Source organism: Sycon ciliatum, chromosome 9 (assembly GCF_964019385.1).
Source record: "Sycon ciliatum chromosome 9, ocSycCili1.1, whole genome shotgun sequence".
In the NCBI taxonomy this organism is placed as follows: domain Eukaryota; kingdom Metazoa; phylum Porifera; class Calcarea; order Leucosolenida; family Sycettidae; genus Sycon; species Sycon ciliatum.
The window spans coordinates 6,332,041-6,358,836 of record NC_088651.1 but is presented as its reverse complement, the minus strand read 5'-3'; the positions used below and the strand labels follow the sequence as shown (position 1 = coordinate 6,358,836).

General features: G+C 46.1%; 2 protein-coding genes and 1 long non-coding RNA gene across 3 annotated transcripts; all 3 read left to right on the top strand.

The window, feature by feature from the left end:
* Nucleotides 1-306: 306 nt before the first annotated feature.
* Nucleotides 307-841, top strand: LOC135825259 (uncharacterized). The gene is made up of 3 exons (XR_010555042.1): nucleotides 307-409; nucleotides 495-635; nucleotides 778-841. It is a non-coding gene; the product is annotated as an uncharacterized LOC135825259 (long non-coding RNA).
* Nucleotides 842-3,201: 2,360 nt separating this feature from the next.
* Nucleotides 3,202-3,840, top strand: LOC135824210 (tetranectin-like protein). Its single transcript, XM_065336942.1, has one exon. It carries the CDS (start codon nucleotides 3,202-3,204, stop codon nucleotides 3,838-3,840), a length of 639 nt encoding a protein of 212 aa, XP_065193014.1.
* Nucleotides 3,841-23,784: 19,944 nt separating this feature from the next.
* On the top strand, nucleotides 23,785-24,423 carry LOC135824209 (pulmonary surfactant-associated protein D-like). The gene has a single exon (XM_065336941.1). The coding sequence runs from the start codon at nucleotides 23,785-23,787 to the stop codon at nucleotides 24,421-24,423; it is 639 nt and encodes a 212-aa protein (XP_065193013.1).
* The last annotated feature ends 2,373 nt before the right edge of the window (nucleotides 24,424-26,796 follow it).

The following is a 26,796-nucleotide window of genomic DNA, read 5'->3' as shown; positions in this document are numbered from 1 at the left end:
CGTCCAAGTCTACACCGAATGTATCAGCCATATCTATTTACTGAGAATAATGTAACAACTCCTCCACAAACGCTTCTACAACTGACGTCTTCTTCATCCTGGTTTTTTCCTCCTGGTGGTTTTGGATAAGAGTTGAAAAGTCCAAAAGGTCAACTGATGACCTTTGCGTTACTTGGTATGATTGGGTTTTAGCGGATGATGTCGGTATGCAGCTGGGGAGCGAATTTGACAGGAAGAAGGTAAAGGTCTTGCTTTGCGGTTCACACCTTCACTTCAGTATCATTAGAAATGTAGAAATGACGTTCACGTGTCACTGCGGTGTTCGCCTTACAGGGGTAGTACCCCTGTTTCAGCACCTGAGGCGGTGCGTCAAGCGCCGCCTCTTTCTTATCATATATTGTGATACTTGGTAAGTGTGCAGTGCTCCTAGCTCTCTCCCCCAACAAAAGAGCTCTATGACACTGTGCTTTCTGCGGTTTCTTTCGTGTTTACAGTGGAGAAAGGCTGGTGGGAGGCCCAGCCGTGGTCGCCCACCTGGCGGGTGCGGCCCATCTAACCCGTTACTGGGAGGGTCGGCAAGTCGGACTGCTGTTGCAGTCCGACTACCATGACGCCGTAGAGCGTATTAGGACCCTGTAAGTAAGCACTGCTCTGTTTACATGTATACTTACGCCCTCGTTATAGCGATACTTACTTGTTTCGTATCCTCTTGTCTTACCCTGCTTTCGTATTCGTGACACTAATAGTGTTTGTGTGCGCTCATGTTTGGTTTCACAGATGATGATGTATGAAGGTCTGGGGCTGCCGTCTTCAGGATGTGCCATTTGTTTCAAAATTATTTGTAAGTACTTGTAACAGGCGTAGTGTAGTAACTGTGTGTGTAGTGTAGTAACAGTGTGTAGTGTTTTGTGATGGTCCTGTGCTATAGCAGGAGTAATGTGTTTTGTGATGGTCCTGTGCTATAGCGGTCGTAATGTGTTGGGCTACTGAAGTACACTGCATGAAGGGATATGTCATATGTGTGGGTGCTTCGACATATTCTCGTGCTTCCTAAACCCTAGATACGTGTATAGCACTATAACCTAGATGTGTGCGCGCGCGCGTGTGTGTTCGTGTGTGTGTGTCCGCGCATGCGTGCGTGTGCGTGCATTGTGTTCTCTTCTACAGACTCATCCAAGTCCATTTAAATAAAAGTGTATTATAGTGAACAGTATTGTGTTTTGTTACAGTGAATATGTGGGGAATGGTGGATATGCCTTAGTGTGACTGGATACCCGCCGGTTGTGACTCTTTGCTGGTCACTCTGAATTCTCCAGTATAGATTCGATGCAGTGCAGAGGGGATTTGTGGTGCGTAGCAACACTGCTTCACTGTGACACCCCTTCAATAATTGTTTTGATGCATGATACTCCGGGCGTAACCGGTTGATTCTAACTGTATCCCGATCAAAATAGAAATATGCATCTAATGCACCTGCATGGACAGTAGGCATTTCCCAAATCGGCTGGCCGACAAATTCGCCGAAAAATGTGGTTTTGAAGAAATCACCCATCTTTTCGCCGAATTTTCAAATTTCGCATGTTGAATTCGCCGAAAATCGATGTTTCAGTGCTTCAACAGAGTGTGCTTGTGTGTAAATGTACATGACGTAATGGGACTTCAAGTACTACGTTGAGCCGAATTCTGATCTTGGGGCTCATAATATGGCCGATTTTGAACATTCTCTTAACGGATCGAAAAACCGATTAGGCATGCTCTGTATGGGCAACTTGTCAATCAGTGCACATCTACGATGTGCGAATAAAACGAATGCACGGAACGTGAACTTGTTTGCTGCACATCTACGAAGTGCGAATCAGGGAGTAGTATAATGACACGTGTACTAGTACACCTTGTGTTGCACTGCATCTTTTCCACACGCATAGGACCACTGAAGGTCACATGCTCCGCGTGCGTATGCGCGCATGCGCAATATGTCATTCGCTGCATGCAATGCACATCTATGATGTGCGAATCAGGGAATAGTACGTATTTTACTACTCCCTGGTGCGAATGCACCGAACGTGCACAAGTGCACGTTCGCCATCAATGGCGAAAAGAACCTTTATGGCACATTTATGACATGGCAGGGCCAAAGGTCGAACCCTGGGAGAGTCCCGGGGCCAGACCAAGCGCGCCCGACACAGTGTGCCTTATTTAACCCAAAGGTCAAAGGTCAAACCCTGGGGGAAGTCCCGGGGCCAGACCAAGCACGACCGACACAGTGTGCCTTATTTGGACCAAAGGTCAAAGGTCAAAAAGTGGCCCAGAACCCGCCCCGCACTAACTACTGTGATCTTTGTAGATAGCAGCATATACAGCAGCATGGTCTATAGCAAATTCTGTAGACCTTCACCCGAAAATGAAAAGCCGAATAACGTGTGTCAGCATTATGTACGGTCGTGTTGGGCGCTGGTAGATTTCTCTTCGCTGACATTTGAAACTAATCGCACGATCAGATTGTTATCTGAAGAACGAAGCGGAAGATCTTTGAAAATCTTGGATAGTGTTTGATGTTGACATCAAACTCTTAACGTCCAAGATTCTCTCAGATCTGTTTGCATAGTAGTTCCCTGATGTTATCTTCCTCGTTTTAGTTGCAAATACGGCTTTCTTTTCTCACTCACAAGTCAGTACTATATACACACCTGCACACATACTCACACAGACACACACCTGCACACACACACACACACAAACACACATACTCTCTCTCTCTCTTTCTCACACACACAGAAACACACTCATACACACACACTCACACACACACACACACACACACACACACACACACACACACACACACTCATCACAGAATAGACAACTGCGGGGACAAGAAAACTAAAGATGAGGAACTGCGGCGTACTAGTACGCCCAAAACTGTCCGACCTCGGTCCCAGACCTGTTCGTTCGAAAAGAACAACATTTCTTGTTTATTTCGTAAAACTCAGCCAACAAGAAATGAAAACATCTGAACGGTCGTGTCCCAGTGAACTCTACTAGCAATACACATGCACACAAGCGTGCATTGTGTGCGCAGAGTATTTAAAGCAGCAACCTGAAACCGGCAGACTACAGAATTTGATCATCGAAAGTAGGGCTTCATTTTTCTCTGCTCCATCATAAAAAGGAACTGTTTGTCATCGCATCAGGAAAGAAATCATGATTCGCTGTTCCTTGACTCTCGCCTTGTGCGTGGTGTTCCTGTCTGAGGTATCCAGCCTGCCCTCATCTCATCCGTTTCTAGATTCGTATGAAGATGGCCTTGACAGTAACACTGACCGTGTAAAGGAAAATGAGGATCAAGCTGCCCAGAGCATTGAAGACAGTGCAAGTGTTGCAGGAAACCAGCTGGCTATGAAGAATTCAGGCAAACGATCGCCATCGGAGACAGCGCCCATCTCCGTTGAGTGCTGCCAAGACTCCGAGCATCGACTTCTCATTTACCGGTTCGAAGCAACTGCTATGAACCATCACGACGCTCTCAAGAACTGTCAGCGCAATGGCGGAGAACTGGCAACGCCACTCAACATGAAGGAATTCATTGTCCTGGAGGCCTTCGTACGTCCCCTTCTGGGGAACACTTTTGGCTATGTTGGATACAATGATATTGAGCAGGAAGGCACGTTTGTCGACAACACCGGACATCCCGCGGTAATCAACAACTATTTCCCCAACGAGCCAAACAACCAAGGCAACGAGGATTGTGTAGAGATGCAAGGATCCAGTGGAAAATTTAACGATCAAACATGCACCTCTGGACGCCAATCTATCTGTGAGTTCAGAATCCCTGGATATTAGAACTAGCCCACCCCTTAAACCGCATTGCTGACGACTCCTTCATGATTGCTTAGGTGATATTTGCCGTCACTGCCTGCAGCCCACAAACCGGCCTGTAAACCCTCCATACACATGTCCATACATGTAGCTGACTGGGCGTGTCACTGATTATTCTGGTTCACAAGCGTAACATACATGTTCAACCTTAGTCTAGTCTTCCCCTCCATGGGTTTGCTGCAACCGGTCATGTAAAATTCTGTTAGTGCCCGATTCACCCTACTATTATTGTATCTTCCGCAAACCGAGGATTATGTTCTACATCCGTGTGCCTAGGCCCTACATCGTTATTTTGTTCTTTCTTAGTCGGATCAGCAGCTGATAACTGTGTTTCTACCATGTTCATTGCGTTCAGTCGAATCCGAATGATATCATTAGACCACATGCTTAGCTCTGGGGGAATGTACTTGAGTGTACCGGTATATGCATGACATCAACGTTAGTGCGAGGTCAATGTCGTGTACAGTACGTGTGTGTCTTGACTTTAGTTTATGCCGAGACGTGTGGGATGGGAAGTAGTTAACATGGTGTGTGTAGCATAGAGTTATGCAGAATTTTATCACGCGCTTCATTAGTTAGTTAGGTAAGATCTGACGGGTAGATAATATCTCAGTTGTGATCAGACTTTTTTTGTCCAAGATTCTCCAAGTTCTCGCTCCACATATACTGGCACACACAGAGACATCGACAGCACACAAAGTGAAGGGTAGTTGGCCGCAGCCAGATGTGACTAGGCAGTTGGCCGCAGCCAGATGTGAACCGGATAACGAGTGAGGTATGAAAGGCTTGGAAGCAAGCACTGAGAACATAGTGTCTCAGATAGAATAGGTGTGCCAGCGGATAGCAGAAAGAGGCCATGATGCCAAAACACTTGGGACCGTCAGATTAATATTCCTGGACCAAGCCAGCCAGGCAAAAACCCTCCCGCCGGCGGACGCAGTAGTGAGGGAGAAAGAAGAGGGCCTTTTTAATAATGAAAATAGCCTGTAACATACAAAGAGCACAGTCATCCAGCAGCCACTTCCAGTATTTAAAATAAGAATAATCTGCGGCAATTTATTTCTCACATGTGAGCAACCTTGGCGTCGGCAACAACCAGCTCAACAGACTGCCTCAAATTAATGAATATTGATTGTTCGGGCAACAATAGAATTCTGAAAACCTTTCCCAGAACACTACGAGATATTGGTAGCGACTTCGCTGATGATTTCATAGGAAAGGTGCTCGCCACACCGGAGCTCTCGCTTTTCCGCCGACTGACTTACGACTGCCATCCAGAGCAAACAAGCGGTTGCGACTAGTTGATTTGGAGGTGACAACGTTGCGAATGACCAAGGGCCCTCAACATCTGTTCTCAAAGTCCAGGAGCGAAACTGACTCACTCGCGCACTGCTTTCTGGCGCTCAAGAGGTGTTTTTCGCGCTGGAAATGGAGCTTCTCTGTACGTTTGTGTATCCCGGGTGAGTAGTTAGTGCGGGGCAGGTTCTGGCTCACTTTTTGACCTTTGACCTTTGGGCCAAATAAGGCACACTGTGTCGGTCGTGCTTGGTCTGGCCCCAGGACTTCCCCAGGGTTTGACCTTTGACCTTTGGGTTAAATAAGGCACACTGCGTCGGGCGCGCTTGGTCTGGCCCCGGGACTCCCCAGAGTTTGACCTTTGACCCCTGGCATGCCATAAATGTGCCATAAAGGTTCTTTTCCGTGGCGAACGTGCACTTGTGCACGTTCGGTGCATTCGCACCGGGGAGTAGTAAAATACGTACTATTTCCTGATTTGCACATCGTAGATGTGCAGTGACATATTGCGCATGCGTGCATACGCACGCGGAGCGTGTGACCTTCAGAGACCCTGCTTGCGGGAAAGACGCAGTACAACACAAGGTGTACTAGTACACGTGTCATTATACTACTCCCTGATTCGCACTTCGTAGATGTGCAGCAAACAAGTGAGTTCACGTGCCATGCACTCGTTGAGCTCCAAGATCAGAACTCGGCTCAACGTAGTACTTGAAGTCACCGTTCCCATTACGTCATGTACATTTACATACACTCTGTTGAAGCACTGAAACATCGGTTTTCGGGGAATTCAACATGCGAATTTTTGAACATTCGGCGAAAAGATGGGTAATTTCTTCAAAACCACTGTTTTCGGCGAATTTTTCGCCCGGCCGATTTGGGAAATGCCAACTATCCATGCATGTACATTAGATGCATATTTCTATTTTGATCGGGATACAGTAAGAATCAACCGGCTACGCCCGGAGTATCATGCATTAAAACAATTATTGAAGGGGTGTCACAGTGAAGCAGTGTTGCTACGCACCACAAATCCCCTCTGCACTGTACCGAATCTATACTGGAGAATCCAGAGTGGCCAGCAAAGAGTCACAACCCGCGGGTATCCAGTCACACTAAGGCATGTCCACCATTCCCCACATATTCACCATAACAAAACACAATACTGTTTACTATAATACACTTTTATTTAAATAATTGACTTGGATGAGTCTGTAGAAGAGAACACAATGCACGCACACGCACGCATGCGCGGACACACACACGCACACACGCACACACACACATCTAGGTTATAGTGCTATACACGTATCTAGGGTTTAGGAAGCACGAGAATATGTCGAAGCACCCACACATACCCCTTCATGCAGTGTACTTCAGTAGCCCAACACGTTACGACCGCTCAGGACCATCACAAAACACATTACGACCGCTCAGGACCATCACAAAACACTACACACTGTTACTACACTGCATACACAGTTACTACACTACGCCTGTTACAAGTACTTACAAATAATTTTGAAAACAAATGGCACATCCCGAAGACGGCAGCTAGCTCCAGACCTTCATACATACGTCATCATCATCTGTAAAACCAAGCATGAGCGCACACAAACACTATTAGTGTCACGAATACGGAAGCAGGGTAAGACAAGAGGATACGAAACAAGTAAGTATCGCTATAACGAGGGGGGTAAGTATACATGTAGACAGAGCAGTGCTTACTTACAGGGTCCGGATACGCTCCATGGCGTCCCGGTAGTCGGACTGCAACAGCAGCCCGACTTGCCGGCCCTCCCAGTAACGGGCCCGATGGGCCGCACCCGCCAGGTGTGCGGCCACGGCCTGGCCTCCCACCAGCCTTTCTCCACTGTAAAAACGAAAGAAACCGCAGAAAGCACAGTGTCATAGAGCTCTTTTGTTGGGGGAGAGAGCTAGGAGCACTGCACACTTACCATTTGTCGCAATATATGATAAGAAAGAGGCGGCGCTTGACGCACCGCCTCAGGTGCTGGAACAGGGGTATTACCCCTGTCAGCTCCACACCGCAGTGGCAAGTGAATGCCATACTGTAAATGTAATGATACTGAAGTGAAGGTGTGAACCGCAAAGCAAGGCCTTTACCTTCTTCCTGTCGAATTCGCTCCCCAGCTGCATACCGACATCACCCGCTAAAATCCAATCATACCAAGTAATGCAAAGGTCATCAGTTGACCTTTTGGACTTTTCAACTCTTATCCAAAACCACCAAGAGGAAAAACCAGGATGAAGAAGACGTCAGTTGTAGAAGCGTTTGTGGAGGAGTTGTTACATTATTCTCAGTAAATAGATATGGCTGATACATTCGGCGTAGACTTGGACGACCGGTCGTGGTCTCTCACCACGGGTCCTTTACTAATAGAAAGATGGACGCCAATAAGAACTGTTGTGGAGTTGGCAGATCAAAACGCGCAGCAAGAAATTTGGCACGTCGATGGTAGACTCCATCGGGAGGACGGACCAGCTCTTGTTGATAGTAGGGGAGTGTCCGCCTGGTGCTATGGAGGTCGCCTTCATCGCGTTAATGAACCGGCTTGGATAGGACGGGGTAGCATAGAGTACTACCTCAACGGCGCCCGTCATAGAGCCGGCGGTCCTGCAGTCAGTTATTATGACGCCACATGCGGTATTCTACGGTGGTATCACCACGGAAGACTCCACAGGTATGATGGCCCTGCAGTGGAAACATTTTCAGACCTTGGTGAAGACTCTGAGGGGTTCTACCGACACCGCGAAGAGTGGTATTGGAATGGCGTCAGACAAAGGATCGGCGACGGCCCTGCTCTGACGGAGAGATTTGATGGCGCCTATTTGCTGGAAGCCTGGTATGTCCAAGGGCGTCTACACAGAGTAGACGGACCAGCCAGGATCACTCGGAGTGATGATGGTATCACCATCCAGTGGTATTATCACGACCGGCTCCACAGGGAGAATGCGCCAGCCGTGATACGCAGGGAAGGTAACAACCGTGTACGGGAGTGGTACCGATACAACCTTCGGCATAGGGAAGATGGGCCTGCTTTCATCTCTCAGGAGGAGGGTATCTATCAGTGGTACCTCAACGGGGTGTATTACGGTGACCACCATCAAGACCAGGCAATACACCCCATGGAGCTGCAGTACATCAATGTAGTGCCTACTAAGGTAGACTCGTCAGCAATAAGTCATGAGCCCATTTGTGTGATTTGTCAGGATACCCTGGACCGTCCTCTATCCAAGTTGGAGTGTGGTCATGAATTTCACTTCCACTGTATCAAGGAGTGGATCAGTTCTGCCTCCAGCCCAACTTGCCCAACCTGCCGCTACTCCATGACTGCTGAGGACTTGGTTGAGTTCTTGTAGTAATACATGACACCGCTGCGTGTAGGCGACTACGAATGACCAGTCATGTGCTACAGATGGACACGGACACGCCACCCTAAGTAGCCATGAGCGGCTATTTGGACAAGGACAACAAAGCACCTCGTGGGTGGCCAAGGTTGACACTAGCCACAAGTCTGGTCGCTCAGTTGAATAAGCTGGGTGTGCCCATGAAGACCATGCAGAGGACAAGACAGACTGGAAGAAACTGTGCAGCTCGACACTCGAGGACAAATCAGTATCAGCAGCTACTACACCTTGCTGATGATGCTCACAAGACAGAAGTGGGGAAAAAAACTGAATTTCTTTATTTAGTGCTCAACTACGCGAAATGTGTTATTATTATTATACATGTTCAACTGTAATCAGTCTGGCTGACTGCCATTCTCTACCACACATTACCGGACACTGTTGTGGTTGTCGTCGTTATCGTCGTCGTTGTTGATGTTGTAGTCGGTTGTTGTCGTCGTTATCGTCGTCGTTGTTGATGTTGTTATTGGTTGTTGTTGTCGGTTGTTGCCGGTTGTTGTCGTCGTTTGTTGTTGGTTGTTGTTGGTTGTTGTTGATGTTGTAGTCGGTTGTTGTCGTCGTTATCGTCGTCGTTGTTGATGTTGTTATTGGTTGTTGTTGTCGGTTGTTGCCGGTTGTTGTCGTCGTTTGTTGTTGGTTGTTGTTGGTTGTTGTTGATGTTGTTGTCGGTTGTTGTCGTCGTTATCGTCGTCGTTGTAGATGTTGTTATTGGTTGTTGTTGGTTGTTGTTGTGTGTTGTTGTCGGTTGTTGTTGGCTGTTGGATGTTGTTGTCGGTTGTTGCTGGTTATTGTTGGTTGTTGTTGGTTGTTGTTGTTGTCGGTTGTTGTCGGTTGTTGGGTGTTGTTGTCGGTTGTTGGGAGTTCTTGTTGGCTGGTGTTGGTTGTTGTTGGTTGTTGTCGGTTGTTGTCCGTTGTTGTCGGCTGTTGCTAGTTGTTGCTGGTTGTTGTTGTTGGCTGTTGTTGGTTGTTGTTGGATGTTGTTGTCGGTTGTTGTCGGTTGCTAGTTGTTGGTTGTAGTTGGTTGTTGTCGGTTGTTGTTGGTTGTTGTCGGTTGTTTTCGGCCGTTGTCGGTTGTTGTTGTTTATTGTTGGCTGTTGTTGGTTGTTGTTGGGTGTTGTTTGGTATTGTTGTCGGTTGTTGCCGGTTGTCGTTTGCTGTTGTTGGTTGTTGTTGCCGGTTGTTGTCGGTTGTTGGGTGTTGTTGTCGGTTGTTGGGTGTTGTTGTTGTCGGTTGTTGGGTGGTGTTGTTGGTTGTTGTTGGTTGTTGTTGGTTGTTGCCGGATGTTGTCGGTTGTTGTTGGTTGTTGTTGTCGGTTGTTGTCGGTTGTTGTCGGTTGTTGTTGGTTGTTGTTGGTTGTTGTTGGTTGTTGTTGGTTGTTGTTGGCTGTTGTTGGCTGTTGTTGTCGGTTGTTGTTGGTTGTTGTTGGTAGTTGTTGTCGGTTGCTGTCGGTTGTTGTCGGTTGTTGTCGGTTGTTGTTGTTTGTTGTTGGTTGTTGTTGGTTGTTGTTGGTTGTTGTTGGTTGTTGTTGGCTGTTGTTGTTTGTTGTTGGTTGTTGTTGTCGGTTGTTGTCGGTTGTTGGGTGTTGTTGTTGGTTATTGTCGGTTGTTGTCGGTTGTTGTCGGTTGTTGTGTTTTAACCCTTTGCGGTGCATCAGTCATTAACGACTGATATTGTGTACATACCGTAAAACTGTCGTAACTCCATCGATTTTAGTCCTGTTGCACATATCGAAATATGTAGATTAATCGTTATTTTGTTCATTATCCAGGAGGATGTTGCTATGATTCAGTACCATTTTTTCGCATAATGAGACAAGTTTGTGTAACGTTAGTGTGACGTGGGTATGCTGATTGGATGCGAGATGGTGAGAGTATGCTGATTGGCCGATAACAATTAGTGGAAGGGATAAAGTAATGCGCTGCTTGTGCAGCGTAACCAAACACATGGTCTGTGGGAAACACCCTAGTAAAATAAATAAAATAATAATAACACGAATTGCCACCGGCACTTGAGAGACTCGAGCCCCGCCACCTTGTTCAAATCGGACTTGGTAGCTTCGTATTGGAACTTAATCTTCTTCTTTTTGAGGTATGACCGTACAAAACGCGCTTGGAGTTTTCATTTATTTTATTTTTTCATTGCAACTTTTTTAGCAGATGTCCACTCGTGAAACAACGGTGAATCTGGAACGAATAAATGGTCCATGCCAAAGGCATGACGAGTCTCGAAGTCTTCACATTCATGATGGAACCTTGTCATGATTGACGCATTCCTTGATGGTGCGCACATGAAATCAACCTGGCTCATCTTTTCCAATTCCATTCTTTTCACATCCTGCAACCCATACCCTACTAGTATCAGTGGGGACGCTAGAATCAGAAGAGGCAAGGCAGCACTCTTCCGTGGATGTATTACTCGACACAACACCACCCATACTTGTTTTCTAGAAGTTTTGAATATAATGATATATTGCAGTAGGAAGTAGTATACAGTCAAATAGGATAGGATAAGAATGAATGATCAGCTGTCTGATAAAGAATGCAGTTCATTAAAGACTTATTGGAAGCTCTCTACCAGCTGATCGTCTTGTTGAACGGCGACACTGCATAATGATATGAAGCTCTCAGTTAGCTGTTTCAGTTCCGTGGTAGAAAGTGTCATGTGCGCGTCCAGAGCACGATGAAAACATCTGGGCTCCACGTGGATGCAGACGATTGGAGCAACAGTAAGACGTACCTTCAACGCCTGCTCGTCAATGTCGAGGGAGACTGCCCCGGGGTAGATGAAAACATCTTGTTCCACATCCAGTTCGAACGAGCTGGTCGGGACTAGCTTGCTTTCACCGTTGATGTACACCCGACATTGACCGTCGGACGAACGTGATGGGTAGAAGTTGGTCTTGATCTTCTCCACACGTCCTCTTCGGAGAGTGTCACGGAGCGATGGACAAGTCTTCATCAAGTTCGTAATGATGAACTCAGTGGACTCATTCAGGTCGATGTAAACCTGTCCTTGAGCATCTTTGCGAGCTGTTGCCGTACTACCACAGGCTGGTAGAGCTCCTGAAGGGAAGTACATCTTATAACCAGGCTTGTAGAAGGATCTACCTGATGACTTGTAGGACAGTTGCATGTCCTCCTGAAACCCATCCACCACAATCTCTTTGTGGAGCTTGGTAGGAGCAGGTGGCACATAGCGACGCTTAGCCGGTACTGCGTTCGAAGAGAGCACAACTTGAGGAGGGTCAGCAGGAAGAGCGGAATTCTTCCTCACCCGTCGCTCGTAAAGGGAATCCATCTTCCAGGAAGCGAAGGCAGAACAACTCATCAGCACTGTATTCGATGAACGAATGACTCAACTACAGGACAACCATCTGTATTTATACAAGTCAGAGACGGGGGCGGATTGAAATGTTAAAAATATGTGTCAGCTAGATCAACCAATCACCATCAAGCCCGACACAAACATTTGCCCAATCAGCATTGAGCCCGCCAAAAACATTTGACCAACCAGCATCAAACTCACCAAAAACATTTTGTCCAGTCAGCGGCATGCCCACCAAATAATTATCTCATCTTAAAGATTCCTTACATGATACAGCCACTTTAGTGAACTGATACAGTATGGAAATAAGATCAAAGTCAAACGTGTGCAAGTTCTGAATCACGTGATCAAGTGAATAGGTTTCCCAACAATAGGCATCAATCAATGATGTCATAAGAGATGTATCAGATGGAGATAAAATCAGCAAATTCGTACGCAACGTGGACAGTTGAGATGATGACACCATCCTGGTCGACTCCATGAGATGCAGTACATATAGGAGTGGAAAATGCTGAGGAAGAGGTTTCATGATTCGACTGAACCTCAACCACGATACATTGCTACGAGGTAAGTAGGAACGCAGTTTACGTAGTACATCCACATTCGTACCGTATACTATGCAGGATAATGCTATAGCATAGTTTAAACTCTTGTACAAACAGGATTTTTTCATCGCAAGTAACTGCTCCCGAAGAGGGTGTACGCAAAGCTGATCGGATAAGAGTTCAGTTTTCGAAAGAAAATGCAAAAGATGACGATCCACACCGCATAACCGCTCATGTACAGCGTAACGCTTCTTCATCAAACTACATCTCCTATGCACATCATCTTCAGGGAAGTAAATCACCGCCGTGACAAGTCCACACGAAGAACACACGTATCTTCCTTCATGTAAAACATGATCAAGATGTTGACACTGTTTTTCCTCCCCGTATTGCTCTTTTTCTTCTTCTTTCTTCTTAAATTCAGAATCCATCTTCACTCCTCACCAACATCCTCATTATGACACTATATCCAGCATGATATCTACTTTATATAACCAATCCTATCCGGGGCAATTATCAGGTACAACCATGGGGGTAGATGACCTCATACCCTCGCCAACACGTCGGAGAGGGTATGAGGTCATCTACCCCCATGGTTGTACCTGATAATTGCCCTGGATAGGATTGGTTATATAAAGTAGATATCATGCTGGATATAGTGTCATAATGAGGATGTTGGTGAGGAGTGAAGATGGATTCTGAATTTAAGAAGAAAGAAGAAGAAAAAGAGCAATACGGGGAGGAAAAACAGTGTCAACATCTTGATCATGTTTTACATGAAGGAAGATACGTGTGTTCTTCGTGTGGACTTGTCATGGCGGTGATTTACTTCCCTGAAGATGATGTGCATAGGAGATGTAGTTTGATGAAGAAGCGTTACGCTGTACATGAGCGGTTATGCGGTGTGGATCGTCATCTTTTGCATTTTCTTTCGAAAACTGAACTCTTATCCGATCAGCTTTGCGTACACCCTCTTCGGGAGCAGTTACTTGCGATGAAAAAATCCTGTTTGTACAAGAGTTTAAACTATGCTATAGCATTATCCTGCATAGTATACGATACGAATGTGGATGTACTACGTAAACTGCGTTCCTACTTACCTCGTAGCAATGTATCGTGGTTGAGGTTCAGTCGAATCATGAAACCTCTTCCTCAGCATTTTCCACTCCTATATGTACTGCATCTCATGGAGTCGACCAGGATGGTGTCATCATCTCAACTGTCCACGTTGCGTACGAATTTGCTGATTTTATCTCCATCTGATACATCTCTTATGACATCATTGATTGATGCCTATTGTTGGGAAACCTATTCACTTGATCACGTGATTCAGAACTTGCACACGTTTGACTTTGATCTTATTTCCATACTGTATCAGTTCACTAAAGTGGCTGTATCATGTAAGGAATCTTTAAGATGAGATAATTATTTGGTGGGCATGCCGCTGACTGGACAAAATGTTTTTGGTGAGTTTGATGCTGGTTGGTCAAATGTTTTTGGCGGGCTCAATGCTGATTGGGCAAATGTTTGTGTCGGGCTTGATGGTGATTGGTTGATCTAGCTGACACATATTTTTAACATTTCAATCCGCCCCCGTCTCTGACTTGTATAAATACAGATGGTTGTCCTGTAGTTGAGTCATTCGTTCATCGAATACAGTGCTGATGAGTTGTTCTGCCTTCGCTTCCTGGAAGATGGATTCCCTTTACGAGCGACGGGTGAGGAAGAATTCCGCTCTTCCTGCTGACCCTCCTCAAGTTGTGCTCTCTTCGAACGCAGTACCGGCTAAGCGTCGCTATGTGCCACCTGCTCCTACCAAGCTCCACAAAGAGATTGTGGTGGATGGGTTTCAGGAGGACATGCAACTGTCCTACAAGTCATCAGGTAGATCCTTCTACAAGCCTGGTTATAAGATGTACTTCCCTTCAGGAGCTCTACCAGCCTGTGGTAGTACGGCAACAGCTCGCAAAGATGCTCAAGGACAGGTTTACATCGACCTGAATGAGTCCACTGAGTTCATCATTACGAACTTGATGAAGACTTGTCCATCGCTCCGTGACACTCTCCGAAGAGGACGTGTGGAGAAGATCAAGACCAACTTCTACCCATCACGTTCGTCCGACGGTCAATGTCGGGTGTACATCAACGGTGAAAGCAAGCTAGTCCCGACCAGCTCGTTCGAACTGGATGTGGAACAAGATGTTTTCATCTACCCCGGGGCAGTCTCCCTCGACATTGACGAGCAGGCGTTGAAGGTACGTCTTACTGTTGCTCCAATCGTCTGCATCCACGTGGAGCCCAGATGTTTTCATCGTGCTCTGGACGCGCACATGACACTTTCTACCACGGAACTGAAACAGCTAACTGAGAGCTTCATATCATTATGCAGTGTCGCCGTTCAACAAGACGATCAGCTGGTAGAGAGCTTCCAATAAGTCTTTAATGAACTGCATTCTTTATCAGACAGCTGATCATTCATTCTTATCCTATCCTATTTGACTGTATACTACTTCCTACTGCAATATATCATTATATTCAAAACTTCTAGAAAACAAGTATGGGTGGTGTTGTGTCGAGTAATACATCCACGGAAGAGTGCTGCCTTGCCTCTTCTGATTCTAGCGTCCCCACTGATACTAGTAGGGTATGGGTTGCAGGATGTGAAAAGAATGGAATTGGAAAAGATGAGCCAGGTTGATTTCATGTGCGCACCATCAAGGAATGCGTCAATCATGACAAGGTTCCATCATGAATGTGAAGACTTCGAGACTCGTCATGCCTTTGGCATGGACCATTTATTCGTTCCAGATTCACCGTTGTTTCACGAGTGGACATCTGCTAAAAAAGTTGCAATGAAAAAATAAAATAAATGAAAACTCCAAGCGCGTTTTGTACGGTCATACCTCAAAAAGAAGAAGATTAAGTTCCAATACGAAGCTACCAAGTCCGATTTGAACAAGGTGGCGGGGCTCGAGTCTCTCAAGTGCCGGTGGCAATTCGTGTTATTATTATTTTATTTATTTTACTAGGGTGTTTCCCACAGACCATGTGTTTGGTTACGCTGCACAAGCAGCGCATTACTTTATCCCTTCCACTAATTGTTATCGGCCAATCAGCATACTCTCACCACCTCGCATCCAATCAGCATACCCACGTCACACTAACGTTACACAAACTTGTCTCATTATGCGAAAAAATGGTACTGAATCATAGCAACATCCTCCTGGATAATGAACAAAATAACGATTAATCTACATATTTCGATATGTGCAACAGGACTAAAATCGATGGAGTTACGACAGTTTTACGGTATGTACACAATATCAGTCGTTAATGACTGATGCACCGCAAAGGGTTAAAACACAACAACCGACAACAACCGACAACAACCGACAATAACCAACAACAACACCCAACAACCGACAACAACCGACAACAACAAACAACAACAAACAACAACAGCCAACAACAACCAACAACAACCAACAACAACCAACAACAACCAACAACAAACAACAACAACCGACAACAACCGACAACAACCGACAGCAACCGACAACAACTACCAACAACAACCAACAACAACCGACAACAACAGCCAACAACAGCCAACAACAACCAACAACAACCAACAACAACCAACAACAACCAACAACAACCGACAACAACCGACAACAACCGACAACAACAACCAACAACAACCGACAACATCCGGCAACAACCAACAACAACCAACAACAACCAACAACACCACCCAACAACCGACAACAACAACACCCAACAACCGACAACAACACCCAACAACCGACAACAACCGGCAACAACAACCAACAACAGCAAACGACAACCGGCAACAACCGACAACAATACCAAACAACACCCAACAACAACCAACAACAGCCAACAATAAACAACAACAACCGACAACGGCCGAAAACAACCGACAACAACCAACAACAACCGACAACAACCAACTACAACCAACAACTAGCAACCGACAACAACCGACAACAACATCCAACAACAACCAACAACAGCCAACAACAACAACCAGCAACAACTAGCAACAGCCGACAACAACGGACAACAACCGACAACAACCAACAACAACCAACACCAGCCAACAAGAACACCCAACAACCGACAACAACACCCAACAACCGACAACAACCGACAACAACAACAACCAACAACAACCAACAATAACCAGCAACAACCGACAACAACATCCAACAGCCAACAACAACCGACAACAACACACAACAACAACCAACAACAACCAATAACAACATCTACAACGACGACGATAACGACGACAACAACCGACAACAACATCAACAACAACCAACAACAACCAACAACAAACGACGACAACAACCGGCAACAACCGACAACAACAACCAATAACAACATCAACAACGACGACGATAACGACGACAACAACCGACTACAACATCAACAACAACCAACAACAACCAACAACAAACGACGACAACAACCGGCAACAACCGACAACAACAACCAATAACAACATCAACAACGACGACGATAACGACGACAACAACCGACTACAACATCAACAACGACGACGATAACGACGACAACCACAACAGTGTCCGGTAATGTGTGGTAGAGAATGGCAGTCAGCCAGACTGATTACAGTTGAACATGTATAATAATAATAACACATTTCGCGTAGTTGAGCACTAAATAAAGAAATTCAGTTTTTTTTCCCCACTTCTGTCTTGTGAGCATCATCAGCAAGGTGTAGTAGCTGCTGATACTGATTTGTCCTCGAGTGTCGAGCTGCACAGTTTCTTCCAGTCTGTCTTGTCCTCTGCATGGTCTTCATGGGCACACCCAGCTTATTCAACTGAGCGACCAGACTTGTGGCTAGTGTCAACCTTGGCCACCCACGAGGTGCTTTGTTGTCCTTGTCCAAATAGCCGCTCATGGCTACTTAGGGTGGCGTGTCCGTGTCCATCTGTAGCACATGACTGGTCATTCGTAGTCGCCTACACGCAGCGGTGTCATGTATTACTACAAGAACTCAACCAAGTCCTCAGCAGTCATGGAGTAGCGGCAGGTTGGGCAAGTTGGGCTGGAGGCAGAACTGATCCACTCCTTGATACAGTGGAAGTGAAATTCATGACCACACTCCAACTTGGATAGAGGACGGTCCAGGGTATCCTGACAAATCACACAAATGGGCTCATGACTTATTGCTGACGAGTCTACCTTAGTAGGCACTACATTGATGTACTGCAGCTCCATGGGGTGTATTGCCTGGTCTTGATGGTGGTCACCGTAATACACCCCGTTGAGGTACCACTGATAGATACCCTCCTCCTGAGAGATGAAAGCAGGCCCATCTTCCCTATGCCGAAGGTTGTATCGGTACCACTCCCGTACACGGTTGTTACCTTCCCTGCGTATCACGGCTGGCGCATTCTCCCTGTGGAGCCGGTCGTGATAATACCACTGGATGGTGATACCATCATCACTCCGAGTGATCCTGGCTGGTCCGTCTACTCTGTGTAGACGCCCTTGGACATACCAGGCTTCCAGCAAATAGGCGCCATCAAATCTCTCCGTCAGAGCAGGGCCGTCGCCGATCCTTTGTCTGACGCCATTCCAATACCACTCTTCGCGGTGTCGGTAGAACCCCTCAGAGTCTTCACCAAGGTCTGAAAATGTTTCCACTGCAGGGCCATCATACCTGTGGAGTCTTCCGTGGTGATACCACCGTAGAATACCGCATGTGGCGTCATAATAACTGACTGCAGGACCGCCGGCTCTATGACGGGCGCCGTTGAGGTAGTACTCTATGCTACCCCGTCCTATCCAAGCCGGTTCATTAACGCGATGAAGGCGACCTCCATAGCACCAGGCGGACACTCCCCTACTATCAACAAGAGCTGGTCCGTCCTCCCGATGGAGTCTACCATCGACGTGCCAAATTTCTTGCTGCGCGTTTTGATCTGCCAACTCCACAACAGTTCTTATTGGCGTCCATCTTTCTATTAGTAAAGGACCCGTGGTGAGAGACCACGACCGGTCGTCCAAGTCTACGCCGAATGTATCAGCCATATCTATTTACTGAGAATAATGTAACAACTCCTCCACAAACGCTTCTACAACTGACGTCTTCTTCATCCTGGTTTTTCCTCTTGGTGGTTTTGGATAAGAGTTGAAAAGTCCAAAAGGTCAACTGATGACCTTTGCATTACTTGGTATGATTGGATTTTAGCGGGTGATGTCGGTATGCAGCTGGGGAGCGAATTCGACAGGAAGAAGGTAAAGGCCTTGCTTTGCGGTTCACACCTTCACTTCAGTATCATTACATTTACAGTATGGCATTCACTTGCCACTGCGGTGTGGAGCTGACAGGGGTAATACCCCTGTTCCAGCACCTGAGGCGGTGCGTCAAGCGCCGCCTCTTTCTTATCATATATTGCGACAAATGGTAAGTGTGCAGTGCTCCTAGCTCTCTCCCCCAACAAAAGAGCTCTATGACACTGTGCTTTCTGCGGTTTCTTTCGTTTTTACAGTGGAGAAAGGCTGGTGGGAGGCCAGGCCGTGGCCGCACACCTGGCGGGTGCGGCCCATCGGGCCCGTTACTGGGAGGGCCGGCAAGTCGGGCTGCTGTTGCAGTCCGACTACCGGGACGCCATGGAGCGTATCCGGACCCTGTAAGTAAGCACTGCTCTGTCTACATGTATACTTACCCCCCTCGTTATAGCGATACTTACTTGTTTCGTATCCTCTTGTCTTACCCTGCTTCCGTATTCGTGACACTAATAGTGTTTGTGTGCGCTCATGCTTGGTTTTACAGATGATGATGACGTATGTATGAAGGTCTGGAGCTAGCTGCCGTCTTCGGGATGTGCCATTTGTTTTCAAAATTATTTGTAAGTACTTGTAACAGGCGTAGTGTAGTAACTGTGTATGCAGTGTAGTAACAGTGTGTAGTGTTTTGTGATGGTCCTGAGCGGTCGTAATGTGTTTTGTGATGGTCCTGAGCGGTCGTAACGTGTTGGGCTACTGAAGTACACTGCATGAAGGGGTATGTGTGGGTGCTTCGACATATTCTCGTGCTTCCTAAACCCTAGATACGTGTATAGCACTATAACCTAGATGTGTGTGTGTGCGTGTGTGCGTGTGTGTGTCCGCGCATGCGTGCGTGTGCGTGCATTGTGTTCTCTTCTACAGACTCATCCAAGTCAATTATTTAAATAAAAGTGTATTATAGTAAACAGTATTGTGTTTTGTTATGGTGAATATGTGGGGAATGGTGGACATGCCTTAGTGTGACTGGATACCCGCGGGTTGTGACTCTTTGCTGGCCACTCTGGATTCTCCAGTATAGATTCGGTACAGTGCAGAGGGGATTTGTGGTGCGTAGCAACACTGCTTCACTGTGACACCCCTTCAATAATTGTTTTAATGCATGATACTCCGGGCGTAGCCGGTTGATTCTTACTGTATCCCGATCAAAATAGAAATATGCATCTAATGTACATGCATGGATAGTTGGCATTTCCCAAATCGGCCGGGCGAAAAATTCGCCGAAAACAGTGGTTTTGAAGAAATTACCCATCTTTTCGCCGAATGTTCAAAAATTCGCATGTTGAATTCCCCGAAAACCGATGTTTCAGTGCTTCAACAGAGTGTATGTAAATGTACATGACGTAATGGGAACGGTGACTTCAAGTACTACGTTGAGCCGAGTTCTGATCTTGGAGCTCAACGAGTGCATGGCACGTGAACTCACTTGTTTGCTGCACATCTACGAAGTGCGAATCAGGGAGTAGTATAATGACACGTGTACTAGTACACCTTGTGTTGTACTGCGTCTTTCCCGCAAGCAGGGTCTCTGAAGGTCACACGCTCCGCGTGCGTATGCACGCATGCGCAATATGTCACTGCACATCTACGATGTGCAAATCAGGAAATAGTACGTATTTTACTACTCCCCGGTGCGAATGCACCGAACGTGCACAAGTGCACGTTCGCCACGGAAAAGAACCTTTATGGCACATTTATGGCATGCCAGGGGTCAAAGGTCAAACTCTGGGGAGTCCCGGGGCCAGACCAAGCGCGCCCGACGCAGTGTGCCTTATTTAACCCAAAGGTCAAAGGTCAAACCCTGGGGAAGTCCTGGGGCCAGACCAAGCACGACCGACACAGTGTGCCTTATTTGGCCCAAAGGTCAAAGGTCAAAAAGTGAGCCAGAACCTGCCCCGCACTAACTACTCGGGTGATGCTTTGGCCTGGAGAGCGCTATAAGTGGTGCTGTTCAGAAAAAATCTTTCTCAGCCTACTGAAGCTCAACTGATCAGGGGTAAGTTCCCCGAAACACTGTGAGCATGGTGTTGTGCTGTATACATGTAGGGAAGGTTGGCCGAGTGGCAGGTTCCATGGACTTGTGTACTCTAGATGGCAGTCGTGAGTCAGTCAAGTGTCAAGTCAGTTGGCGGAAAATCGCGAGCCCCGGTGTGGGGAGAACCTTTCCCATGAAGTCACCGCCGAAGTCGCTACCACTATCTCCTAATGTTACAGGGTGAGGATATAGATACACAAATACATGTAGTATAATTCTTCTTTGGCGTGAGTGAGATGAAAAATAGATAACGCGTGGCTGTATATCTGGATGGGGGACTGGGTAGTGAGCTTGCAAGATTCTCCGAAAACAGGGTAAGTAACTATGTTCCTAAACATCAGCTAATATTTGGAAACTGAAAATATGCACGGTGTTTGTCAGCTGACAACCTCTCGAGTAAGTCGCTATTTGCTGAGCTCACCGCACTGATTTATTGGCAAATGACAGTTTCCCATCGTGTCAACGAATGAGCGAACAACCCTGGCCAGTCCACTGAAGCCAAGATATATTCACTCCTTGTGAATCGTTTTGCGTTGCTACAAATGCTGCGCTGGTGGTTGCGCTTTCTTGCCTGCCTGACTCACGGCTACATGCAGAGCACACAAGAGGGCCATCAAGTGTGTACGATGATTCTCACTTTTCTGTTTTGTGCCGTGCACGTTATGATAAGCAGTTGAAGGTTCTAGAAGCTGTATGTATTCGTGTGCATAATCCTGTTCTTCGTAAACAAAAGAAGCAAGTAGTCGCGTTAAAGTTGTTCTCGTAGCTGGTTATCAGATGTAAATTTCGTGTTATGTTGCACTGTATCACCTCATGCTTTGTGTGTGCACTCAGTTATAATTATAGTTTTAGCACTAGGGTGGACACCTATTATGTAATGCTGTAGCACTTCCCTTTTTTTGTTTACACTCGTAATTATGCTGTTATAAAATTAATGTATTTTAGCATTATGTTTGACACCTATTATGTAATGCTGTAGCACTTCCCGTTTGTTGTTCACACTCTTAATTATGTAGAATAGAAAAGGACATATGGATACGAGTTAAGAGTAAATCTTTATCACTGTAACTGGATACTATAATTATACAGTCAGAAAATGCAATAACTAGGCACAAAACTGACAGAGTACTGAGACATTCGACGTCCTGACACCTAGCTTCAACACATCTCCGTAGCGCTAACCGACAGCCTTCCAACTTGGAAGGTTCAAGGTTATGAAAAGACCAAAGAGGGGAAGGCAAGCGCAACGAAAACGAGCAAAAGCTACAGTCCCAACGGAATAAAGAATGTCGATTGTTACTGGATGATGACGAGACCAGTACGATATTTGACAAAGCGGTCTGACTACAATTCGAAGCAGCAAAGCAGCACACCACCCAACTTGGGTGGGTCATAAATATTAAAGGTAAGTAAAGAAAGGGGAAGCTTTCCGAAAACGAATTGTACAAGCCGAAAGCCAAACTCCTACAGTACTCCTCATGCATGACATTGTGATGGACTAGTTGACTACAAAACAAGTTGTTTCACACCACGTACGTTTCGCCGTACGGTTCGTGACGGCACATCAGTTGTGCAATTTGAAACTCGGATGTTGAGCCATAAATAAAATAATGTAGAAAAGAAAAGGACATATGGATACGAGTTAAGAGTAGCTCTCCATCACTGTAACTGGATACTATATACAGTCAGTAAGTGCAATAACTAGGCACAAAACTGACAGAGTACTGAGACAATCGACGTCCTGACACCTAGCTTTAACACATCTCCGTAGCGCTAACCGTATGAAAATGACAGTGACAAACAGTTCTGACAAGTATTGAAGCACTCCAACCTGACGGCAACCAGTTACGTGTCCATGTAGATAGCAGCATAGCCAGTAAGACAATTGTCTAAGGTCATCATGCTGCGTATAGTGCTCTATGTCCCGTGGACAGAGCCAGTATTGCAATGATCACACAGCATTGAAGCAAAGAATTCCTTATCCGCTGTTACTCCGAGTTTCGTGAGAAATGCTATCTGATGAGTGTTTCACACAAAACTCCGAGTAACAGCGGGAAAGAATTTGTTCGCTTCATTGCTGTGTGATCTTTGTAGATAGCAGCATATACAGCAGCATGGTCTATAACAAATTCTGTAGACCTTCACCCGAAAATGAAAGTCGAATAACGTGTGTCAGCATTATGTACGGTCGTGTTAGGCGCTGGTAGATTTCTCTTCGCTGACATTTGAAACTAATCCCACGATCAGATTGTTATCTGAAGAACGAAGCGGAAGATCTTCGAAAATCTTGGATAGTGTTTGATGTTGACATCAAACTCTTAACGTCCAAGATTCTCTCAGATCTGTTTGCATAGTAGTTCCGTGATGTTATCTTCCTCGTTTTAGTTGCAAATACGGTTTTCTTTTCTCACTCACAAGTCAGTACTATATACACACCTGCACACATACTCACACAGACACACACACACACAAACACACACACGCACACACACACACACACTCTCTCTCGCTCTCACACACACACACACACACACTCATACACACACTCATCACAGAATAGACAACTGCGGGGACAGCCACAGCAACCAGCTTGCAAAGCAAGGAAACAAAAGATGAGGAACTGCGGCGTACTAGTACGCCCAAAACTGTCTGACCTCGGTCCCAGACCTGTTCGTTCGAAAAGAACAACATTTCTTTTTTTATTTCGCAAAACTCAGCCAACAAGAAATGAAAACATCTGAACGGTCGTGTCCCAGTGAACTCTACTAGCAATACACATGCACACAAGCGTGCATTGTGTGCGCAGAGTATTTAAAGCAGCAACCTACAACCGGCAGACTACAGAATTTGATCATCGAAAGTAGGGCTTCATTTTTCTCTGCTCCATCATAAAAAGGAACTGTTTGTCATCGCGTCAGGAAAGAAATCATGATTCGCTGTTCCTTGACTCTCGCCTTGTGCGTGGTGTTCCTGTCTGAGGTATCCAGCCTGCCCTCGTCTCATCCGTTTCTAGATTCGTATGAAGATGGCCTTGACAGTAACACTGACCGTGTAAAGGAGAATGAGGATCAACCTGCCCAGAGCATTGAAGACAGTGCAAGTGTTGCAGGAAACCAGCTGGCTATGAAGAATTCAGGCAAACGATCGCCATCGGAGACAGCGCCCATCTCCGTTGAGTGCTGCCAAGACTCCGAGCATCGACTTCTCATTTACCGGTTCGAAGCAACTGCTATGAACCATCACGACGCTCTCAAGAACTGTCAGCGCAATGGCGGAGAACTGGCAACGCCACTCAACATGAAGGAATTCATTGTCCTGGAGGCCTTCGTTCGTCCCCTTCTGGGGAACACTTTTGGCTTTGTTGGATACAATGATTTTGAGCAGGAAGGCACGTTTGTCGACAACACCGGACATCCCGCGGTGATCAACAACTATTTCCCTCACGAGCCAAACAACTCAGGCGAAGAAGATTGTGTAGAGATGCATGGACCGACTGGAAAATTTAACGACAAACCATGCTCTGCTCTACTCCAATCTATCTGTGAGTTCAGAATCCCTGGATATTAGATCTAGCCCAACCCTTAAACCGCATTGCTGACAACTCATTCATGATTGCTTAAGTGATATTTGCCGTCACTGCCTCCAGCCCACAAATCGGCGTGTAAACCCTCCATACACATGTCCATACATGTAGCTGACTTGTACAACCTTACTCTAGTCTTCCCCTCCATGGGTTTGCTGCAACCGGTCATGTATAATTCTGTTAGTGTCTATTCACCCTCCTGTCTCCATGCTTTCACGAATATCTCCCTGACGATTAGATAGCTCTTTATGCCGGATTCACCCTACTAATATTGTATCTTGCGCAAACCGAGGATCATGCTCTACATCCGTGTACCCAGGCCCTGCATCGTTAATTTTGTTCTTTCTTAGTCGGATCAGCAGCTGATAACTGTGTTTCTACCATGTTCATTGCGTTCAGTCGACTCCGAATGATATCATTAGACCACATGCTTAGCTCTGGGGGAATGTACTTGAGTGTGCCGGTATATGCATGACATCAACGTTAGTGCGAGGTCAATGTCGTGTACAGTACGTGTGTGTCTTTAGTTGATGCCGAGACGTGTGGGATGGGAAGTAGTTAACATGGTGTGTGTAGCATAGAGTTATGCAGAATTTTATCACGCGCTTCATTAGTGAGTTAGGTAAGATCTGACGGGTAGATAATGTCACAGTTGTGATCAGACTCTTTTTGTCCAAGATTCTCCAAGTTCTCGCTCCAGATATACTTGCACACACAGGGACATAGACAACAATAAGGACAGCACACAAAGTGAAAGGTAGTTATAGGTTTTTTCATTTGACCCGACGAGACCACACTCTCGTCGGGTCAAATGAAAAAACCTATAACTACTATTTGACGGACCTAATGAAGATGGCAACAAAGAATAAAGTGAAAGGTAGTTGGCCGCAGCCAGATGTGACTAGGCAGCCAGATGTGAACCGGATAACGAGTGAGGCATGAAAGGCTTGGAAGCAAGGACTGAGAACAGAGTGTCTCAGATAGAATAGGTGTGCCAGTGGATAGCAGAAAGAGGCCGTGATGCCAAAACACTTGGGACCGTCAGATAAAATATTCCTGAACCAATCCAGCCAGGAAAAACCCTCGCGCCGGCGGACGCAGTAGTGAGGGAGAAAAAAGAGGGCCTTAGTAGGCACCGGCAGATTTTGCCGGCATAATTATTGGCATAATTTGTCTGTTGAAAATTTGGAGCATAATTTGGCATCCTTTCGGAGGTAGGAGCATAACTACATCGGATTGTACTACAGTTCTAGTATGAAGGCTACACAATTGTGTTCAATGCACATGATTAGTGGTGGTAGTCCGCATGGTACATGTACATGTAATGAAAAAAGGGTTCGGAGGTCATGCACTGCGTGCAGATAATGTTTTCAATGAAAACACAGGGTAGAAATCATGGCAATACATTATCGTAGGCTCCTTCAAAGTTCTTTCTCGCATTGATACAGTACATGTAGCTGAAGATGCGAGGGAATCCCCCTTTATCAGGCATCCCGGCGCGAACGAGATAGTAACGGGTAGTCCGCAAAACGCTGCATACATTCATGTACATGATTGTACCTTCTGCATGTTACGAAGCCATGACCTCTGGATTTTAGCAGCCATGACTGCGCAGGCTACGGTTATCCCGATATACAATGCAGCTCTAACAAATTGAGGTATAGTTGATGTTCGGTCATGATGGAAGTAGACATGGAGCTACGGGAGAGGTGAGCTGATGAATCGCAGGGTGAGGTTGACAACGCTTGGGCGAGTATGACGATTGCGAAGAGAGTTGAACCGTGATGATAATTTTCAAAGGTAACTCAAACTAATTCGGCAATGAAAAAATCATTTTACAAAAAAAGGAGTCAATTAATGAATTGAAGAAGTAATGTTTCCTCTTTTCCATGTTGATCTCTAGCATGCATGGACACCTAGCTCCTTGGTATGGGGATACTCATGTATTTTGTTGTCCGTATGGTCACCTGCAAGGACGAAAAAGGCACAATCTTCCGAACTTTGAGGCTCCCGGTAAGTATACAACAAAGTGGATATGGATCCCCGCGTGCCAAAGCATAATAATTATGAGGATTTCGCAAGCATAATGCGAGAATCCATGAAAGCATAATTCCATGATTTCGCGAGCATAAGCCGCCGGAGCCTAGGGCTTAGTGGTAGAGCATCTCTGGTCGCAAGGGTCTCTGGTTGGAATCCTCAATGGTGGTGACAGCCAATATTTTCCTCAGACGTTTCCCGTTTCCATCTCCGTGACGCTCATCATGCGAAAGGTAATCGGCTTTCGGGGCATAGAGCACCACTTACTTGGCGATCAGTTCATGCAATGAGATTGCAATACAGTACAATGAGCAACGGTT

What these genes read in the sequence shown, in the direction of transcription:
- LOC135824210 (XM_065336942.1), top strand. Translation starts at nt 3,202, where the DNA reads ATGATTCGCTGTTCCTTGACTCTCGCCTTGTGCGTGGTGTTCCTGTCT.
- LOC135824209 (XM_065336941.1), top strand. Translation starts at nt 23,785, where the DNA reads ATGATTCGCTGTTCCTTGACTCTCGCCTTGTGCGTGGTGTTCCTGTCT.